This window comes from Bemisia tabaci, chromosome 7, assembly GCF_918797505.1.
Source record: "Bemisia tabaci chromosome 7, PGI_BMITA_v3".
NCBI lineage: Eukaryota > Metazoa > Arthropoda > Insecta > Hemiptera > Aleyrodidae > Bemisia > Bemisia tabaci.
This window is the reverse complement of record NC_092799.1, coordinates 23,790,205-23,812,723: the sequence shown is the minus strand read 5'-3', so window position 1 is coordinate 23,812,723 and position 22,519 is coordinate 23,790,205. Positions and strand designations below refer to the sequence as shown.

The window sequence follows — 22,519 nt, the reverse complement described above, 5'->3', positions numbered from 1 at the left end:
ATTTTCCATCAATTTCTACAGGAAATTATATGTTTTTTTTTCTTTCTTTCAGCACAAAAATAAAATACCCTCAAATTAGGTAATGCATTCAATAGATCCGGAAAATTTTTGAAATTCACTTGTCTATTTGGACGCATCCTCAAGGCATCCATGATGAAAATTTTAGTATACACCAACAAAATGAACCCGGTGTTTTCATTTAAAATCCAACATAAAGATATAATCATGCTCGACGAAGATATTTTCCGCAGTTCGCCTTCAATATCCTGATACGCAATAATAGTTACTCGTAACAGCTGGGTGGTAACACGTAAACATTGCACGGTCTGGCAATGCCGGATATTTTGATAACCTCTAAATTTTGTTATACTGATTACATGTAACATTCATAGCTGTTTTATCGAGTCCTTTTATCATAATTTCTCTCTCTTTGAATTAAAAAATAAAGTAGAAAAGGTGAAGTCGAGTTTAAGTTAGTGTTCGGTCATATATAACATCGTAAGACTACCGTACAAAACGATCTCAAACCGTTCTAATTAAACGTGCACTCAGCCTTACATACTGCATACTCGTGGTTTTTACAATTTGGTTGAAGTTTAGATAGTCCTTTCCCGATTAGAACCCAATTTTCGTTTTTTTCTCCCGCTTAATACTGTAAATCTATGTTATTCTCAGTTTAAAAACTCATTTTCAGTCATGAGTTCATATTGAGCAGTTATTTTCCCCCTGAAGTTATCATTATCTGTCCTTGAAATGCTGTTCCGATTCCTAAAAAACACATTCATTTACCAATTCTTCTATCGGAGACTAGACCGCATTATTTTCAGCAGATATCGGAATCTCAAGAGAAGGACTGTTGAAACCACCATCAATGGAGCTACGCAAGTTAAAAACACTGTACTCAATGGCGGAGTCTTGGCTCTAGTGTCCGCTGCCATTGTTTGGGTGTCGATTTTCATGTATATCGCTTTCTACTATGCTTACATGCCCTCGCTTTCGCACACCCGACCCATTCACCTCCATTTCAAGTAAGTGGTATACCGACTATTAGCTCTCTAATTTTGAACACTCATAAGTCTCTAGGGAATCAAAGTGGTAAATATCTAGTTCATACCCTTGCCAAATTACAGATGGATTTTGCTCAAATAGAGTTTTTCCAGCTCCTGAGGTTCTGAGAGGGAGAAATAAACCTGCAATCCCAGAGAAATTAAACTTAATTCTTTTAAATGATCTGTAAATAAAAATCTCTCTGGCGGCAAAATGCAAGAAACTAAGACCAACTGGGCAGTCCAGACTAACCCACTGATTGCGGAGTTATAATAACTGACTTCAAGTCACTTTGAAAAGACCATAAATAGCCATGAATCTGAAATGGATGTAAGGAAGGATCATTGTCAGCCTCCTGTGTTTGATTCCCGGCCAGGTGATCTGAGTATGATGGTCTCAGGCAATGGTCATCTGGGGCTGGGGTAATAAGTGTGAGATTAGCCGATTGGCTATTTGAAATTGGTTTAAAACAAAAAAAATCAACTAAGAGTTTATTTAATTGTCTCCGCTCTTGAATTACTGCTTGAATATGTGCTCACAGAGCCAAAATCATTAAAGTTTTCTTGTAGTTTAAATAATTAGAATTTTCATGAGTACATATAGTCATAATGTAAATGGGAGAGCTGGCGCTTCTTTTAAGCATTTTCCAGGTCCTGAATTCTGTGGCTCCTTTGTCATGCCGGGTCACTGTTTCAATAAATCAGTTGTTTTCAATCCACAAGAATCCAGTCATCCGATGTTAACAAAGAGGATATGAATTACTATGTATTCTACTTTGCCATTTTGGATCGAAAATGTATAAAAAGATTGACCGAATCTCGGTAGACACCTGGCTCGGAACTCGTTGACCAAAACATGGCCCTAGCTCACTTCATTATGTTACGATTCAATGTACCTACTCTATGGTAATTTTGTAGCCATGGCACTTGAGATCTTGTCGTTCAGTTGTAGATTTGTATACAGAATGAGATAGCCACTGAATCTGTTTTAGAACTGTTTTATAATCTTTAGGAACTGGTCTTAAGTAATTTTGATGCATCTCAGCTTTTGCAGAGAACAATTTCATGAATACCCACCCATAAGATTGTGTTCCTCTTTCATATTTCTAATGGCCATGTATTTGAAAGCTATCACAATTATGTAAAGCATGTTCTTGCATTACCCTATTTTCATTTCTAGATCCTGCGATGAAGCGAAAGGAATATGCAGTTTTCCGTCTGCTCATGTGCAATTAACAAAGAGACAACAAATGTTGATGGTTGGGCAGGCCTACAAAATTTACGTCAACCTAGAAATGCCTGAATCTCCCGCAAACAAAGAGTTGGGTGAGTCAATGAAAGACATTTGTTGCCTAAATAAAGCGTAAATTATTAATGAACATCCTCTTTCATAAGTATCCCATGTAATTTTCTCTGTCATCTTAAACAGATGAAATTACTTAAATATCATCAAGAATAGAAAACAAACCGACTCAAAATAGTACTTGTGTGTTAATGAGATTAGTTCTTGGCAAGTGCTCCTCAGGGCCTTTTGGGCATATGTTAGGGGCACATTGCGATCGGCCTGGGCTGATTTGAAGATGCTCTCGATTATGTTAGTAGATTGGAATCATTTGAATACATTTAGTACTGGGCGGATTTATTTTGAACTGCTGATGTAATCATGATCATTTTCAAATTGGCCTGGGCTGATATAATCTGTCTAGGCATGTTGCGATTGGCCCAAAATCAGAATGTGCCTGTTACACATGCAAAGTCTGCAGGTCGATTGTTGAATTGTTATTAAATGACCTTGATCGATAAAAAGCATTGCTGAGGTAAGGATTTATCAATCGGGATCACTCGATAAAGATAAACAATCGAGCAGCAGGGATGCCTCCAACAGCTTTCTATCTAAAGTTACACCTCTATACATACACCATCACCAGTTGCTGCGGACTAGTCTTGAGAGTTAAGGAAAAAAACTATCAGAAAGAGACCTCAGCATTGCATCTGTACTTTTCCAGGTTAATTGAACTTCATTTTTGAAACTATGGTGTCCTTTAAGAACTCAGGCGCTATCTGTTTGCCTTTAATATTTTCAGGTATGTTCATGGTTTGTGCACTCATGGTAGACAAGAATCAATTCCCAGCCTCCAAATCCTGTCGCTCTGCTATGCTTCATTACCGGAGTCCATTGTTGCACTTTTTATCCACTGTCGTTATGTCGCCATTCCTAATTTTTGGATCCATTGAAGAGAAACAAACACTGAATCTAGAGCTTTATTCTAATTATGAAGAAGATCAGGTATTTATTTTATTTTGGGTCTATCTTTTTTCTTCTTTTTTTTGAAGGCTTTTAAGATTGCATTAGAACTGGGAAAAAGAAAGATGGACTATCATCACATCAGGTAACTTCTCTCAACTGCACTTCTAGGTCTTCTTCCCCACCGGAAAATAGTTTCAGATCATCTACAAAGAATAAATGGTGTACTTCTGTCTCTGGATTTTGGAATTTATATCTTCGTCTGACAATGAACACTTCAAGCATACAAGAATACGGTGACATTCAGATGAAAAATAGAAGAGGCGATAGAGAGTCTCCTTGGTATTTTCCCCTTTTGATTGCCATAAGCTCTATTGATATTGATTCCCCATCTATGTTCACTTGAAGTCGGGTAGCGTAAGTTTGCATCGTGCTTGTAAGGGCACTTACCTTTTTTTGGTTGACTCCTATCATTCGTAAGGACCTTAGGATCCAAGAATGTGGTACACTGTCAAAGCCTTTTTTTGTAATCGATCCATGCCATTGCTAAGTTTTATCATTATTTTTATTACATCCTGAACGTCCACAGCCTTAGGCCAGCTTTCCCGACTTTTCCCGGCATTACAACTCAAAGGAGAGTCAAACTTGAGTCCCCTTTTAACCAACTCATTAAAAAAGCTATAAATTTAAAAAAACGTTTCAAAGCTAAAAATTCACAAATCTTAACAATCCTAAAATGGAAACATTGAACTGAATAAAGTTAAACTTTAAAAATCTTTGGTTTAAAATTGTTAAAAGTGGCTTTTTGTTTTTTTTTTAAAAAAAAAAAAAATCGTTTCAAAGCTATAAATTTACAAATCTCAACAATTCCAAAATGGATTCTATTATTATTATTTTCTTCTTTTTTTTCTGTAGAGTCATCCGGTGACAGATGTTTACGTCGAAATTCAGTCCAGACACATTGAGCTGTACAGCGCCTCTCTCTTCATCATGGCTCACCTCCGTGGTCTTCGCTATGTGATGTTTCATTGGCCAATATTTTCTGCCATCGTGGGTGTTTCTTCCAACCTTTTCTGCATTGTGTTTATTTTTTCTCTGTCTTACTGGCGCTTGTACGGCTATGATGATGATCATGGTGAGCCATTCAAATTTTTACCATCAATAATGTAACAAAGTAGGTTTTAAAATGTTTTAATGCAAGATAATTCTGAGGTTGAAAGTCTTGACCCCAGTATATCAGAATAATACTGAGAATTTTATACAATCTTTTATGTGTAGTATCACAAGTTGAATGACTCCCTACATGAAACTCTCACTGCAACTGGTACATATCAGAGAAATACAAAACTCATACAGAGCTCACAAGATTTTTTAGAGTTATCAATTCTAAATAGAGAAGGAGAAAAAACCCTCTATATTGTATTGTTCAGGGAAAGTTCAGAAGAAGTGTATTGAGCTTAATGTAAACATACTGTATTTTCTCAGCATGGAACATTTTTTTATGTTGCAGAGGGTAAATCCTATTCACCTACATACTTGAGCTCTCAAGAAGTTAGGACATATGAGCCACTAAGGAGCATTGGAGTTTAAAATATTTTCTTTTGAAATTCTCAGATGATTTAGATGTAACCAGTAATTTTGTCAGAGTAAAATTCTCTGACAAAATGGGAGGAAAACTATTCATAGAGTATCCTGAAAATTCGTATTTTAACAGAGAAACTTCGGTAACACCTGTTGGTTCATACAGCGTTCTTCCTTAGCGCGGCAGTATGAAAAGGGACCTTATCCTCTGGGAGAACATTTTTCTTAAATTTTTGCTTCGATGAAAATCGAAAAATTTTGGCGTAATTTCGATCCTAAACTCTCAAATATTGAAGGAAATGTCCTAAAATTCCAAGACGAAAATCCTTAGCTTGTGGTTCTAGCAATTGCCAAAAGGAAAGGAAAATCGTCTTCCATAATGTAAGGTCCCTCTCTGCAGGTCTGGTCACAAAGTATGTTTAGTTCCAAGTGCATTTTTCTTCATACAGTTGAAACTCTTTTTATGTGTCAGTTCTATCACATTTTACCCAAATATGTTTCACTATTCGCATCACAACCCTTTTAGATTTTTTCAGCATTGGTAGTTATTTCTGCTAATTTCTTTATTTCCCCTATTATGCATGCGGTTTGCATTGAATAGGCAATCATTAAAAAAAATTGATGATGTAGTGTATCTGATGCTTTTCAAGTAAAAACTACAATGGATAACAATATTACCAGTTTTAAGACACCATTTATTCTAGCTTTTCAGTTTAATTTGTTTAATAATATTTCCCTGTTTTTTTTAGGGCATGAGTATTTTTATCACATGCTAAGACGTAGAAAGTCTGATGGGAACATGAGTGATTCAGGTAAGAAAAACTCCATTAGTACATCTTATCTTTGGGCATTGAAGATTTTGAAACTAGGAAGTAGTTCGTACATTTTACCACTTCAAGGTAATTCCTTGCGTTTTCACTGCCAGAATTTTAGATAACACCAGACATATGGGGTACATTTTTTTAAGCCTGCAATATATGTTTACCCGTATATTCTGGGCTGCTGAATCTGCAAATGACCTGGGTTTTTTTCTGTAATGCACCAATGTCCGGCAACCCAGAAAATAGGATGTGCATCAGAAAAACCTGTTTCTAAGAAAAATCTAAATTTTACCGGAAAATTGGGGGAAAAACTGAAGTTATTTTCGGGTTCAGCACCGAAAATTGCATTAGAACCGGCTACCAAATCCCCAGCATTTTGTTTTAGGTATGTTTAGAAATTTAAAGCGAGCCAGTAATGAAGCCTGATCTTCCATCAAAAAGCAACTGTAAATGGTCAATTCTTCTAAAATTAAGTCTAATTACTAGTTTGCCAAGTTTGCAGAAAAAGTTAGAATTTTTCCTTGAAATTACCTAAAATTCCATTTTTGGAATCTAGATAGGCTTCGGAAAAATTTAGAATTCTTGATGATACACTCTTATTCCCTCCCATCAGATGATGAAAAGTCGGGCGATGAACGTCCTAAATCCAGTAGCGGAGAAAGCAGCAAGTACATCACGGAGTTTGATGTTTTGGATAAAGACTCACCCTCTGATGTTGGTGGATCTTCAGGAACCTCTTAAACATCGCATCACTATTCCTTTTGATGGTGTCTAAGGTAACAGTGCTTTACTCATAATTTATTCTCATGTTCCCAAAAGTACAAAGAAACACAAATCCTGAAATTATCCTGAAATTATCCTGAATCAAGCTCTCTACCAAAGACAAACGCTTACTCTTTTTTTCGACAATGTTCGTGTAGAAATTTTCGTGTCGCAGAATCAATTTACCTTCCATTGTCAGCATTGCTCGGTAATGGTTTTCAGGTGTTTAAATCTGACTGAATTTTTTTATTTTGTTAGATGTGCTGTCTTGTTATTTTTGTTTTTTTTTTCTATGTTTATTTTTAAAAACTAATTTTAAGGCCGAAAATTCTATTTTAAGTCTTCTTGTTTCAAGTAAGCTTGAAACTCCTCATTTTTTCCTCTTCTCATAAATTATTGAAAATCGTGAATCTCGGCACCTAGGTTTTCCTCTATTTTTCTTTTATAATTTTATTATTATTTTAAGCTTTTAGTAATTAGGTTTATGCCTTTGAGAAATTCCTTTTTGTCTTGCTCTCCTTGCTTTTATTTAAAAAATGAATATTTTTAACACAACTCGGAAACCCGTGTAGAACCAAATCCCATCAGTTCTCACTCTATTTACAAATAGGCATGGATTGATTAATGGAAAATTGATTACGATTTGTCTTCATACCGTCATAACAGGAGACCAATTTCTTTCTAAATTTTGTAAGATACAGGTAAAACTTTTCTGCATTATTTTGTTCCGCATATATTTTTTACCGATACTCAATCAGTTTTACCGCCTTTTCAAATGATGATATTCTCACACTTATTAAAAAGGCTGCAAGGCCTCGCATTCTTTTTGCATGCAACTTGTCTAAATTTTTTAAGTTATGAATTTTATACTCATGATGAAAGAATATTTTAATTCCCATTAAGATTGAAGAATGTAAGGCCTACAAATAATTATTTTTTGAACAAATGAGTTTATGTGATCAGGCAAGACACGTCTTGAAGTTTCCAACCCTTTTGAGTGATTGAAGTATTCTTTGGTAAAGGAGCTCTGAAGCTCTGAGCTCGGTGTGATGAGTATTGTTAAATGAAGTCCGAAAATTCAGGGCTGTTCGATTCATTCAATGTACTTGAATGAGAAAACGCTTAATTTCAAAACACTAATTTTTATTTTTGCGGTATTTTTTATTGGAATTTAAATTTTGAAAATTAGCAGTAAATACAAGACCACCAACCTAGAATGACAGATAGACATATAATTTAGCACAGAGTGATACTGTAAAAGAATGATCACACAGGTGTATACTGGCTTTCATCATTCTTAGCAGGTATTTTATTGAAAGTTACATTTACTCTCACAGAATTTGAAGGACAACGTTTTATCTTAAGGTGTTTTTCTCGTTGCACATGTTGAGCAAAAAAAATACGGACTGCTCATAGCAATCTCCCTTAATATCATTGATTACGAAAGTTTCCCTCATTGCTTCTCTACTTTCCATAAAGAATTTTCTAGTCATTTTATCAATGTACCTAAACACTCCTTTCTCCTACCTTTCAACTTATTTAGATTTTGCCTAGCAAAATTATTATCATAACCGGTTTTTAATGTAAGTTGTGAAACAGAATTGCAAGTAAAATTGTTCTCTTTTATATTTCCAAAGATTAATCGTTCCTAATTAACGAAACACTGTATCACCACCAGTGAGTTAATTTTAACCTAGCATTTATTTACTTTTAAGTTTTTTTACAAAAAAATAGGCATTTAATACTTAATTTTTATTAATTTTGATGATTTTAGAGTTACAATTAAGTTACGATAGATTCCAGTGCATTCTGTTCTCACAATCGATGAATTACTGAATCATATTCCTCTGTTGTGCCTTCATCTTTTACGAATCAATTGTATGAATTGTTAATTTGTTATTAAATTGAATTTATTTTCTTAAAGTCTCTTCTATTGGTATCAAGATGGAAAAGTATTCAGCATTCATTGTTTAAGGTGATTTGATGGATGCCATATTATGTGTCAAAAGAATATGCGATATATAGCAGCGATTGGTTCCATTTTTCAGCTACTCATCATTTTTCTTGAATTTTGAGATTGTTATTCTGTTGGCAGGAGACTAAAGAATTGATGTACCTACCAATTTTGACAAACAAATTTAACGTAGTAAAAATGTGGTTTTTTTTAGAGGATAAGTATCGCATTCGATACTGACATCAAGACTGCACTCAAATACAATATTTTTCCTCTAAAAAACTGCGCATTTATTACGTTGAATTTGTTTGTCAAAATTAGTAGTGAATTTATTAGTATCCTCCTTCATTAGTATCAAATGATACTCTAAGAGAGAGTAGAACATTGTTGGTGAAACACTAAATGTGCGGAATTTCAAAATCTCTACTCCTATGATATTTTTTTAAAGGAGTTCTAACGAACATCGTGGCTTGAAGGCTAATCATCATCAAATGTTAATATGAAAATGAAAAACTTGCATTAGGGCTTTCAGTAATCACTGTAAGAGTAAAATAAATATCACAAAACTAATTGCCATAAAATTTTATTTAATAATATCACCATTTCCTGAAACAGCCACTATGTTTTCTAAAAATAAATAGTAAGAAGTTATAAACGCAGTATCAATTCTTGAATAATAATAATCTGTAAAGTCATTTTGCATAAAACTCGATAATTAGAACAACAATTTGCTCTCAAAGGTCAGTATGAGATTACTAATTCTATCTGTTCAAGCTTTTTGGTTCTGTTTGACCACCGGTTCCAGCATTTGGCAAACCATTTCGATTTCTCCGTTGCACTGCTCAAGCAATTTAAGGAGCCACCCTCCGTTGTTTGAGAAGCCCATGGACAGCATTTTGTCTAGACTCTCGTTCACTTTTGGATCTGGGAAGAAATAAAATACATTTCAAAATTAAAATAATAATAATAAAATAATGTACTGTATCGTATGATTGAAAAAGGAAAAAAATACTACAAATAAGCATTGATATTATAATGAAAAAATATTAAAAAGACGACATCATACCATAGATTGAAACTTTCACTATTTAGATAATTTATGAATGTGCAATATTAACAACAAAGTCAGTAAATTTTGTATATTTCAAGTTTTAGTATCTCTAAAACCAATTCAGTGAGGTGGTTGCATTATAATAGAAGTATGAATCTTGTCCTGCATCAGGTGTGAAAGAACAATTCTGAAATCTGTTCGATACTCGAATCAATAGATGATTTGAAATTCTTCGCACAAACTCAGTCCTTATCATTCTAAAATTAAAATCTGTAAGAGAGGATCACATTCGGCAAGATTCTGTAGCTTTTTGATTTTTTTTTAAATCGTCAGGTGAAGAAACTGTCAAGTTTATTGTCTGTAAATTTTAAAACCAATTCAGTTTTACTCACTTTGACTTCTCATTTCGCTTGAAAGACTCGGATACAAGTTCTCGACGGGTGCAGTAACTGGAACAACTCGAGGTTGATTTTCTGCAGATGGAGTTTGATTTGGTGTGCTAGTAGTTTCTGTGACAGATGATGGCCCTGCCTTTGAAGCGGTTTCTGGAGGAATGCCTGAAAAAAAGAAGTTTGATTTTAAAATTTTCGATCTTGAAAAACATTCAACAGCAAGAGCAAAGTAACAGGAAGCAAAACAAAGAGCTACCTATGCTGTCTCGTAAATAAAGAGGTTGTCTCCACACTGAAGTCAAAATTCCTGAATATTCCACCTATAGCGTGTACTTTTAATAAGATTATCAGTAATGTTGCTCTGTATATCAGTGGTCCCTTTCCAAATTCGAAATGAACAATGTTGTAAACTTTAAACCGGATGAAAAAGGTGGCAGTTGTTACACTGCAGCTCAAATTTTTTTAAATCTATTTTCTGAAAGTACGGATTAAACTAAACCTCTAGGAATTTTTCAGATTTTTTCTGCAAAAAGCTTTTTATCTACGGATAAATGATATTTTGAACCTTTCATGGATTTTTTTGTGTTTTCACCAACTTTAATGCGAGAAAAGTTATACTACACCCCTGCACTATTAAGAATTTTTACTAAAACTACTAAGAAGTTAAATGTGGAATTCTCAGTCTTTACAATAAATCAGCGCAATGGGTAGTGGAAGTGATTTATTCTAGATCTGCAAGAGATTTAAATGTTGATGGCTGCATGATTGAAACCTGCTTCTGTCGCCCAACTCTCATTTACTATTCAATCTGGAAAGTAGATACATTATCCTCAGTAAAAAAGTTGCCTGACCAGTTTTGGGTGGGTCCACTTTTTTTCTTGAGCTGTTCTTTTCTGTCTCAGTATTAATTTGTGATTTACTTCTTGGAACGTCTTTAATGACTATAGATGATTTTTCTCTCTACTAAGGATCTCTTCTTGAAGCTCTTGTTCTATGAGTTCTTGAGGATGGTTGGATTTAAAAAAGATCCTTTATTCTGTTACAGGGTTGCCACAATCAGGGAATACGAGAAAACCGGAAAATATCAGGGAATTTTAAAAAGTCAGGGAAAACCTGGAAATTTCAGGGAAAATGACGGAAGTGTCAGTGAAAAATCTTCAAGTAACCTTTATTTGCTTTCTCGAGTGGGTTCGACGTTTTGAACAACAAATTTTGCCTGAAAACTATTTCTAACTACTTCCGAAAAAAAAATCGACTTAATCGGCATTTCGTCTTAACTGTAGTTCGACTTGGCAAGCTTTTACTGTGTGTATTTTCAACAATCTAGCATTTGTTCAACTGCGAGGGAATTTCACCAAAATGTGTCAGAGAAATGTCAGGGAATCAAATTTTCCAAATTCTGTGGCAACCCTGTATTATATTCCATTTTGACTTTGCAGGGTGTAGCATCAGGATTTTCCCGACTCTATCAGGATTTGAGGTCAATCAGGATATCCCGATTTCATCAGGATTTGAGGAAAAATCGGTCGTAAAATCAGGATTTGAGAAAAGTCGGCCGTCGACAAGTTTTTTATCGAGCTATTTTTGTGAAGTTATGTTCGCCTAATTTTTCTCCGCAAAAAATCAGGATTTGGAAAAATGATGAAATCAATACTTCGGTAGCAGTCAAAAATCAGGATTCCATCTTGATTTTCCAAAATGAAAGAAAACAAAACACCCTGCTTTGGAAATTAGAAGGGCTAAAGTATTGAATTTAAAAAAGGGTAGCTGACTCACTTGATGTCAAAACAGTCCAGCCGTCGACCTCCATAGACTGATCCCGTGGGATGCTGGGCGGTGCATCTTGGGTGGGAGCTGGTTGTGGAGCTGGCTGTGGAGCTTCCGTTTGCTTTTTCCCGTCATCTTCTGATCTCTTTTCCTTGTCAGAGGCACCACTGTCTGATGACTGGTCCATCTGATTGCTGGACTCGGACGGGGACCCTTTAGATTTCTCACAAGTCTTGAAAGATTCAGTCGAGAAAGAGCCGAGCAACTCGTCCCCAAGTCGGAATTCAAGATCGATTATCGGCGGCTCCATGAATTCAGCAGTTTTTTCCTTTGGTTTTTCTCCTGATTTTTCCGAAGTTTGAGCGGGCTGCGCAGGAGGAACTTTGCTTCGGAGATGAGGAGGGTTGATCATAGGGTCCACTGAAAATAGAAGAAGCAAAAATTAGCGTTATCCAAGTTCCAATTTTTGTAGGTTGCATGTGTTTTGCAACAATTCACTTTCTAGCAAGTAGACACTGTCAGACATAGTTGCAGCAACCTTTTTGAGGATGTTTTTCCAATTTATAAATATTGAATATCGGTGGTGTCTACGATCAGTATAAACCGGAAAAATCGGGAAATTCGATGCTACAAGGAAAATGTCAGGAAATTCGGTCATGGATCAGGAATTCTAGGTGCTTCAAGAAATTTTCAAACTTTTGATTCAATTCATCAAATATGTTGATTTTTAAAGTCGAACGAGTGTCAAATTAATTCGTGCGAAAAATCAGGGAATCTCCTCGAAAATATCAGGGAAATATGGGGCAAATCCAGAATTAAATTTTCGTAGGCACCCTGGTATCGTACTAGACCCCATCATAACGAGTGAGAATAGCTCCTTAGGTAATTCTAATGTTTCGTAGAAATTGTTCCACTTTTATACTTATAAACATGTCTGATTGTCTAGGCCGGAGGGGGGGGGGGGGTTAATGTAGTATTTTTTTTCTAACGAAAACAAATTTTTGGATAAATGGACCGCGTTGAGTAGAAAGGAACCGAGCCACATCAGCTATTGCCAAATTTAACCGGGCAATGTAATTTTTTTCGAGAGAACGTTTGTGCGGATCCCTTTGACAATTTTAAAAAAATTTGCTCGGAAATAGCTGATGTGGCTTGGTTGCCTTCTGTTCAACGCGTTCCAAATAGATTGATAAAAAAAAGTATTACATGAATGAGGCACTTACCTAATTTTTCGACAATCGGTCCAACATTAGTCAAGCAAGAATCCACAATGCCGTTGACGAGTTCGGAGATCGCAGTGCAGTTGGGATAATCTGGGTACTGTCTCCCGGGTTGACCCTGTTGCGGGGGCTGTTGGTTCGGTTGTTGGTGTTGCTGGTTTTGTTGGGGTTCATGCTGCGGCTCTTGGCTAGGGGTCTCAGGCTGTCCGGAGCCGGTCACTCCCATTTCAGATAGTTGCGCCAAGAAGTTCGAGAACCATGCGTTCGCAGGGCATCCCTCAGGGCCAGTTCGACGCTCGCGATGCGGGTCCTCGTCGAACCGACAGTGGCGGGATCCACGGGCCTCCCGCTTCTCATGCTTCCGGGACATCTTAGCCAGACGGTGAGCGAGTCCCTTCGTGAAGTGAGAACGCTAGAGGAAACAATCATTTTTTAAATTAAAATAAATCATAAAATAAAAAAGAAAAAAAAACGCTACTCATGCCGGCACACAGTGGATCGAGTCAATAGGAGAAGTCGGAAAAAATGTGGAAACTTTAAACGCTTACAACTCTGTTTATAGGTACAAAACTTTGAGGTTCCATTGGTTTCCTCGTAAAGTTTTCCTACAAAAGCATCCCTTTGAATTTTAAAGGTGACGAATTAAACATCAAAATTTGCAGTTTTAATCATAAAGGAGGAGTAACGTTTTGGGCCTTTTCCGGCCCCACCTGGATTTTGCTAAATGTTTCATATTTTCAAAGTACTAGTCTTAAGTAGACTCTGTGCCAAATATTAGACCGAACGGAGCCCATGCAAGGGCGCAGCAGCGCCTCAAACCCAAAAATCGTCCTGAAGCGCCAAAAATGCCAAAAATTGGATGAATCATCACGTCGAAGGTTCCAGGAAGTGAATTTCAAGTTTTCTTTCACTACAAATAACGCATCGAAAATGGAAAATTGCAATGCATCTCAAGGAACATGTAATGGCGCAGATGAACGTGACACAACGGGCCCTCAAGGTGCTTTTACTTTATCCTTCACTCCAGTTCACCTCTTTATTCCTGTAACCTCAAGATAATCCTTGGTTCTCAAGATGCTTGCTACAGGCCAAATGTACCGAACAACAGAAAATGCGTGGAGAAAGTGTCCCACGATCCGCATGAATGTCATAATTCACTTCCTGGAACCTTCGACGTGATGATTCATCCAATTTTTGGCATTTTTGGCGCTTCAGGACGATTTTTCTCGAAAATTTGGCAACGTAGGGAAAAGGTACAAATCACATTTTTATGTATTTTTTACGTTCTTTCCGAAATTGTACACGGTTTCTAGATTAAATTAAGTTTCAAACACGTAAACTTGAAAAAACCCCTATAAATTGGTGAAAATTGGCAACAATGGACCGTTAGGCCTTTTAAAATTCACAGGAAGCCATTTTTATGGCCAGATATGAAAAGTACGTTGAAAAGTACATATAGTACACACCCATAGAGGGTGACTAAGGTCGAAAAACATTCAAAAGAGCTGCCTTCAAGTATAAAAAGGCCGCTAAAATCGACATCTCGGTCAATTTTCACATCGTGGGAATCCAGGTACAACTATGATATTTTAGTATGTTGTATAGATGGATAAGAGCTGTTATCTGGTACAGTATGAAAAATGTACTCCACTTTCTTGAACCTTAGACGCGGCGATTTATCGATTTTTTGCCGTTTTTGACACTTTGGGACCAATTTTCTCGGAAATTTGGCAACATAGGAAAAAATTTTACTGAACATTCTTTATTCATTTTTTTACGTACTTTTCAAAAATGTACACAGTTTTTGGATTAAATTGAGTTTTGAATGTGTTAAATGGAAAAAATCCCTAAAAATGGGCCAAAAATGGCAACAATGGGCCATAAGGCCCCTTAAAATTTATCGGAGGCCTTTAAAAAGGCCAGAAACGAAAAGTACGCAAAAAAATACATAAGAACTATGTGCTGGAAGAGTGATAACAGTCGAAAAAGTCGACGAAAATAATTGTTTTTCGATTCCAGGATTTTGGGTTTGAGGCGCTGCTGCGCCCTTGCATGGGCTCCGTTCGGTCTAATATTTGGCACAGAGTCTACCTAAGACTAGTACTTTGAAAATATGAAACATTTAGCAAAATCCAGGTGGGGCCGGAAAAGGCCCAAAACGTTACTCCTCCTTTTATGTCCAACCTCTTTGATTGACTCGGTCCACTATGCGGCACCCAAGTCGCATTTTTCAACGAAATAATCGCGATATTTTGAAATGAAGGTGCAATTTTTAACGATTGTTCGGCGATAAACCGCTGGGATCATCATCTGAGCGATTATCCTCGATCGTGTCGCAATTTTATCCCCTATAAACTTTCCCCGGTAAAAATTGGCGATAAGAGCTGCGTTTCAAAATACCATAGGAGTTCTTATAGCCGACTGAAGACGGCTACAGAAAAGCATATAGCTGGCTGTAGAATGCGGAGAAAATCATACGACCGGGCTATACGAAGCGATAAAAAATTATGCAGCCGGGCTACATTTCTGGCTTCACACTTTATCGCCTGGCTGTTGCTTTTTCGCCATCGATTATAAAAGGCTATAAGAAATTGTGTAGAAATTCGTGTCCTTTGGAAATCATTAAGTTTGACACGGAACCACCTTAATATTTACAAAACACACGTTATATTTTCCTTTAATACATATTTTTTTTCATCAATTAAAACGAGAATAATCCATACAGGATGTGCAAACATTTCAAAATCATGAGTTGAATAACGCTGGCTCCGCCAGATTAAATGTTAGAATCTAACACAAAGCGGAGCGGCGACGCATTGGCGCCTACAAACCTAACAGGGATACTTCACGCATTGCGCAACGCGTGAAGTATCCCTGTTAGGTTTGTAGGCGCCAATGCGCGTTTCGCGCTGGCTGCCCGCCTGCCGCACCGCAGCGTGCCACGGCGCTTGAAGCAACTATTTCACACCAGAGGTATTGCACAGTATCATACGAAACTGAAGGCGCTCTAATATATTAAGAATGGCAGGCATCCATCAGAAGCACGGAGCTTTCCTAGCAAAATAAATCAAGATACTACGGCCCATAAAGAGAGCAGTGGTCCAAAAACTCACTAAGTCCTAGCATCCGTAATTAGTGATGTCTAGCATACACTTTATCGCCTGACTGTGAGTTGTTTAATTCGGCTATAAAAGGCTATAAGAAATTGTGTAGCCGGCTAAAGAAGCTATCGGAAATCTGACAGCCGGCCGTAGGTCTATGGTATTTTGGAACATTTCTACTGCCAATTTTTACTAGGGTTTGTTTGATGAATCGAAATTTTACCTCAATTTATCAAAATTTTTCGTTCGATAAAATCGCGATTTTATTGCTAAATGTGATGAAATTGCAATTTTTCGAAGAACACCCTCACTTTTCAGTTCCTACGACGAAAAAGGCATTAAAAACGTGTGCAGGGTAAGTATGCAAGCAAAACCAGGTCAATTGAGAGCAGGAAAATATTGACAGCATTGTATTCAGCAGGGAGAGGATAACTAAGGACTGTAGGGGGTAACCGAACATTGGTTTTTTACTCACTTTCCTGCTGGAGTTTGGACCCCAAATATTTGCCCTCCTCTTTTTGTCTAACTTTTTAGTACGATCATGGTGCGTATGATGTGGTTTGCAAACGTTGATGTCCTGCATCTCAAACAGTTGTCTATCGGATGTAGAGGAGGAATGCCTTTTATGCGCGTGTCCTAAAATACGTCGCCTTTTGGTAGGGTCGTGATGTTTGTGGTGTGGTTTCCGAAAATCCATGCCGTGCATCTTATACAGATCTGTCTCAACAGGGGCGAAGAAATGTGTTTTGTGCATGCGTCCCAGAACACTAGGCTTCTTGGCATGGCTGTGGTGCTTTCGATGCAGTTTCTGAAAGCTGATATCTTGAATCTGATGTTGTTCAATTTTTCTCGCGTGGGAAAAAGAGTGTCTATTATGCATGCGTCCAAAGACATGTTGCTTGGGTCTCAGTTGTTTCTTTACGATTGACTGCCAAATTCATTAAAAAGTCCATTAGATAGGAATGAAACAATTGGTTTAACTCAGAAGATCGTTTGCTATTACTACGAAACCACAAAACCATTCTCTAGGACACAGCTATCACTCTCTAGATACCAAACAAAGGTGAGATAGGTATAACTGTATAAGTCGCTCAGATTTCCTTGATTAGGTGTGCAGAAAATTTCCAAAACAGGGAGAAAATACCGAAGAAGAAAAAAAAATTATTTCAAAACATTTCTCTATAAAGAATTTTTCCCCCTAGAATAAGAACTGTTTGGTTTCCTCAAATGGATAAATCATTATATCAAGGAGGACCATCTCAAGACAGTAGAAATTAAATTAAATTAAATTAAATGACTCACCAGAGGTAGTGGGTTAGACAGTCTGATCACGAAATGATCAGAATGTGCGCCCCTCATCTCGCAGTTGGCGCACAGATCAAAATCAGGGCATTGGATGCATTTGTAACGGTAGCCTTGCACTGGCCCAGCGCAGTTATCACACACGACATTGACATGTTGGGTCCCATTGGCCACATTGGCAGGGCCCCTCGGAAACTGAGTCTCATCCACAGAGTTAGGAAGTATAGAAACGTAGAGTTTTCTTATTTCCTGCCCGGACATCTCAGTCAGAGCAATCAGCAGCTCCTCGTCTGAAGTGATGGCGATGAGATCACCGTCGTCATCTGAAAAAAAGAGGAAAATTTATAAACGTTCTTCAAAGGCTATGAAAGATGAACAGCATCGCGACCTCCTGGGAGAAGGACGTTTCCGTATATTTTTGCGAAAATCGTCTAAATAAAATTACTACTTCACAACGCCGCATTCCCTTTCCCCCGTAAGGAAAGCTTGTACAAGACTAGAAGGGGCTCTATTAATGAATATTTGGGCTTGGTCGACAAATAAATCCGAAGTCAAAGACTTTAGGAGTACTATATATCACAAATACTAATGAAAGCCCCCCTATCCCCTCCTGGCCGTTGTGCGGAGTTTGTTGGCTCTACAAGTCTACACTGAAAATGTTTTTCTCGTAAAAAGTCCTTTTTAATTTTTAATCTTCTATGCTTTGCTTTTCAAAAAAAATTCTCTGAATGACGTTGATTTTCAAACTCAAAAGAAGTCTTTTGAAATCTTCTTTGAGTGAAATTCTCAAACAGTTTTAGTGAGATATTTACCTTTCCAGCTAACTTTAAAGTTGCTTGTGCTATTCCTCAGGGGTGGAAACATGGCACGAATCTTATCCTTCAAGAAAAGATAGTTGGTGACATTGCATTGGGGTATCCCAAATCGTCTTACTTCCGGATTGGAATCATCTCCCATATCTAGGTAGATCTTGAATGATAGTTGAATTTCGGGATCCATCATTATAACTCTTGTTCAGTGCTTATCTGAAACAGAAAAAGACAAATCAATTAAAAATACTGCCCCATTAAACATGTATCAGACGTCTAATGTCATGCTTTTTCCTAACCGTTAGATTGAGGGAGAGAACTGCGCTTCATGGCGCACGTTATCTTTCGCCTTCATTTCGAAGGTAGGCAGAAGTAGCTACCCTCGCGTTGGAATAGTGGCATCCTCAGAGAACGATCTGAACACTGCGTTCTTACGACGCACAGTGGATCGAGTTAATTAGAGAGGTCGGACAAGAAAATGTTTGACTAAAACTACAAATTTCGATGTTTACCTCGTTACATTTTAAATTTCAATGTGCGCTCATAGTTGAAAATTTCACGAGGAAACCAATGAAACCACTTTTAGAACCTCAAAGTTTTGTCTAAACGGAGTTATAAGCGTTTAAAGTTTCGAAATTTTGTCCGAATTCTCCCTGCAAATGGGAATTGTGTTACATCACCCGCGACACATCGAATAAGGGAAACCCAAGGAAACGGGAGGAAGAGGGAACCTCGCGAGAAAATTACTGCGCAGTTTCAAACACTGCCAAACTCAAGTGCGGAATAACTTTGTCCATTACTTTCCCGCACCCGTTCGTCAATTTTCAATGCCGGGGAGACAGCTTTTTGCAAGCATTTTCATTAGAAGTAGATGAATAATATGTGAGGTGAGAGCAAGGAGGGTTTAAGAGCTTTGCAGCGTTGCAAATTTTCAGTTGACTATAATTCACCCGGATACAATTAGAAATGCCTTTAAAACTTTTCGTGAATTTTTCTTGCGATATGATGACAATTTCCTGAAATTATCGATGTACAACATACACCCGTTAATGAATAAGGGAAGTAAGTAATAAACCGCAACCGAGAGACGTTTTTCAGACAACTTGCGAGTAAAACTAAGTACCTACGCTAAGTTGCGTGCTAACTGCTAAGTACGTTTTGAAACGTTCAGACGGAGTAGCTTCGAGAAGATGTCTGAAAGCTCTACTGGCGTCTTTAATTTTTTCTAATTTTTTTTTTAAAAAAAAATCCTAAGCATTGATTTATTTTAAAATTTCAATATTTTTGTGTGTTACTTTTTCTTCTCGATTTTTCCTCAGCATACAGAAGAGAACCCTTTTGCATTATTTCAAGCTGTAATAAAGGTTCTTTTTACGTCGATAGTTGGTGCCCAAAGATAACGTTTCACCAAATCCTCAAAAGCATGATTCTTAAGTATAAAGTTATGAAATAAGTTCACAGGGAGCCGTTTCATAAGCTAATGTTTACAGTACACGTGATGAAGGGCTATCGACGATCTAAAATTCAGACGCATTTACAAAGATGCGCAAAACATCGTATTGAAAATAGTCACGTTACTCACGTTCCTCAATTAGAATGATAACTCAGTTTTGCATGATAATATTTCCTTCTACCGGGACTCGACACTGAAACTAATTACCCACCCAGGAGACAGAGATAATTTTTAATAACCATGTCTCCGCTCACCACTTCTCCCGTTCTATCAGTGGCGTGGCGTATTTACTTTGCGATGTATTGATTTATCTGCCGATTAAACCTAGGGAAAATGATCGATAAACAGGGTATTTGCAACGAGCACCTTAATAACCGATTCTTTTTCACAGTTCAAATGGGAAAATATCGATAATCGATCATTTACGCCTCGCCACTGCGTTGCATGTTTGGTGCGCAATCTTCGGGAATATTATATTGAAATTAGAGGACATGTATACACCTTTTTTTCAAGTTAGTACGTGACACAACTCTCTAAAAAAGTTAAAATTTAGCTAAGGCACGTAACACTCAGAGTAGAAAATTGTTCTTGCTAAGCAGACCCTCTCAGCCAATTTTATGTATTGCAATACTGTACCTAACATTTAGTGCATGAGGGCACAAATGAAATAGTGAGAAACAGAGGGGTTTCATTGCATCGCAACGTAACACAATTTCACCTAACTAGTCATCCTTTGACAGGCTTCTTCGTTCATTCAACAGTTTCATGTTTTATGATGAAAATTTCACAATAGTTACATCAAATCTCAAAGAAAATTCAGACCAAAAAAATTAGAAGAAAATTGTTAACCGCTCTTGAGGAAACGAACAAATTGTTAAGTGAAACCTTGAAAAGTTGCAATGAAATTAAGTCCCTCTGACCCAGAACCATCAGAATTCAAAAATTTCTATCGTTTCCCGCGGTGCCCGCTAAAGTTTTCCGTGGTTTCCAGAAATTGAACAAAAAAAAAAAAAAAAAAAAAAAAAAAAAATTAGACGCATAAAAAGGGTGGCATCTAGCAGAAAGGAACCAACACTTTAATAATGTCGTTAAAATGTTGCTTCTTCATAATTATCTAAAAAAATCCCCCAAAATAGCAAATCGTTTTTACATCCCACCATAAAATTGTTCATCTTAAAGAGGAGTAATTGTGTAAACAATACTGTACATATATTCGGTATTTTTAAAAGAAAATAAGAAGTTGCACGATTATGATAACACTGTAATCACACTGGTTCTTGTTTGCTAAATGCGAATTGAAAAAAAATACCCACATAAATTTTCCTTGGTTCCCGAAAATTTGAAAAAAATTAAATCACTTTAACTTACCAGTTCAAAAGAAAATATATTATTTCACAACACTTTGTATTTCACGTCAAACTGCCGAAAATTTCCACGATGCACACGGTTGGACACTCAGTTGCGTATTGGACTGACGTTATCAGCGGTGGGCATGTTTTATACATTAAACACGATCGAGAGAGCGAGCCGCAACAGCAACTGAAGGCGATCTTGCACATAGTTACGCCATCCGCGCGTGAGAGAAACTCTGTTGCCGAGTCATCATTGTTTATCTTTGAATTTCGTCTTCACATGACGAAATTCAAAAAATAATTTCTTCCCTGCGATCCTTGCCTCCTTCGAACCGCGTGTGTTATACAAAAAAAATAAACTTTTTAATGCCCTTGCAGTTTTTATCTAGAGGAGTGTTTTATAAAATAAAAAAAATGCATTTTTTAAACGTTTTCACACAAATATTTTTAATATTTTTTTGGCTCTCTCAGAGCTGTCTGTGGGATTCCAACTTCACATAACGAATTTCAAAAAATAATTTTTCTCCTGCGATCCTTGCCTCCTTCGAACCGCGTGTGTTTGGGGAAATACAAAAAAAAATAAACTTTTCAAAGTCCATGCGGTTTTTATCTAGAGGAGTGTTTTATAAAGTAAAAAATGTGCATTTTTAAAACGTTTTTACACAAATATTTATAATATTTTTTTGGCTCTCTCAGAGCTGTCTGTGGGATTCCAAGGGTTGGAAGGCTGAGTTTTCAGCCGAAACGTTTCGGTAGTATTTACACGGAAAAAATTAAATTGCTGATTTAACAATTGAATTGCTAAAAGAAGTGACTACAATTTTTCAATGTAGATTTTACAACCAAAAAATGCAACTTTAACCACCCTTGTGGTTCAATTAGCTTACAATAGTGGTTAAAGTAACATTTGTTGTTGTTGTTGTTGTTGTTGTTGTTGTTGTGTAATCTCCGTTTAAATATTGCATTCCTTTTTTTTCTCTTTTTTAAAATTTTTGTAGTAATTTTATTGTTAAATCAGCAATTTAATTTTTTCCGTGTTATGTGAAAATTAGTCTTGTTACCAGTTGTGTAATTTGCTTTTTTTGGTTTCCCCCAAGTTTACCGGCGGCGTGACCATTCAGTAAAAGCCTCATTTTTGCGGTTCGAAGCGGCAAGCCTGGGGGACCCAGGTGGGGATACTAGCACCACCACTATGCTCCCCGGTTGTGCCCAGGTAGGAGCAGTGCGAGCGAGATGGAAAATCGGAGAGCGGCGAGCGCGCGGCGAGTCATGAGTCATCGCGGCGACCGCGGCCGCGCGCGCCTGAGTCACCGACGCGACGCGCGCGGATCGCGTCGCGATGCACAAGATCTCGGCGTCTTTCATCACCTGTTCTCAGCTTTTCCAGAAGGATTATTGACCCTCGATGTTTACACTCGCAACTGGGCCAACGCGTCGGTGTCGGTTCAACTCCGCGATCCACCCATTCGGGTGACGAACGGAAATGTACGGAAGGAGGCTGAACGAACGAAAAGGAACATATCCAATGGCGAGGCGTGAATAATCGATTAACGATATATCCCTTGGTAAAAATTGGCAGTAGAATCTGTGTTCCAAAATACCATAGACCTACAGCCGGCTGTAAGATTTGCAATAGCTCCTACTAGAGTACCTGTATAGCGAG

The 22,519-nt window shown here is 37.3% G+C and overlaps 2 protein-coding genes across 3 annotated transcripts; one reads left to right on the top strand and one right to left on the bottom strand.

The window, feature by feature from the left end:
* The first annotated feature begins 341 nt into the window (after positions 1–341).
* On the top strand, positions 342–8,378 carry Seipin (lipid droplet biogenesis associated protein seipin). Its single transcript, XM_019045035.2, has 6 exons — positions 342–1,028; positions 2,227–2,372; positions 3,131–3,333; positions 4,207–4,426; positions 5,622–5,684; positions 6,307–8,378. The coding sequence occupies exons 1-6, from the start codon at positions 754–756 to the stop codon at positions 6,432–6,434; spliced, it is 1,035 nt and encodes a 344-aa protein (XP_018900580.2). The 5' UTR covers positions 342–753; the 3' UTR covers positions 6,435–8,378.
* A 598-nt stretch (positions 8,379–8,976) lies between these two features.
* Positions 8,977–21,032, bottom strand: ref(2)P (refractory to sigma P). Of its 2 annotated transcripts, XM_019045024.2 has the most exons (8): positions 20,873–21,032; positions 18,055–18,267; positions 17,243–17,565; positions 16,416–16,868; positions 12,843–13,251; positions 11,629–12,039; positions 9,853–10,017; positions 8,977–9,333 (listed from the first exon to the last, which is right to left on the bottom strand). In XM_019045024.2, the coding sequence occupies exons 2-8, from the start codon at positions 18,242–18,244 to the stop codon at positions 9,179–9,181; spliced, it is 2,106 nt and encodes a 701-aa protein (XP_018900569.2). In that variant the 5' UTR covers positions 18,245–18,267; positions 20,873–21,032; the 3' UTR covers positions 8,977–9,178. The 2 variants fall into 2 exon arrangements, with proteins under 2 accessions (XP_018900569.2, XP_018900570.2); XM_019045025.2 differs by lacking the exon at positions 16,416–16,868 and having other exon boundaries at positions 20,873–21,031.
* Between the last annotated feature and the right edge of the window lie 1,487 nt (positions 21,033–22,519).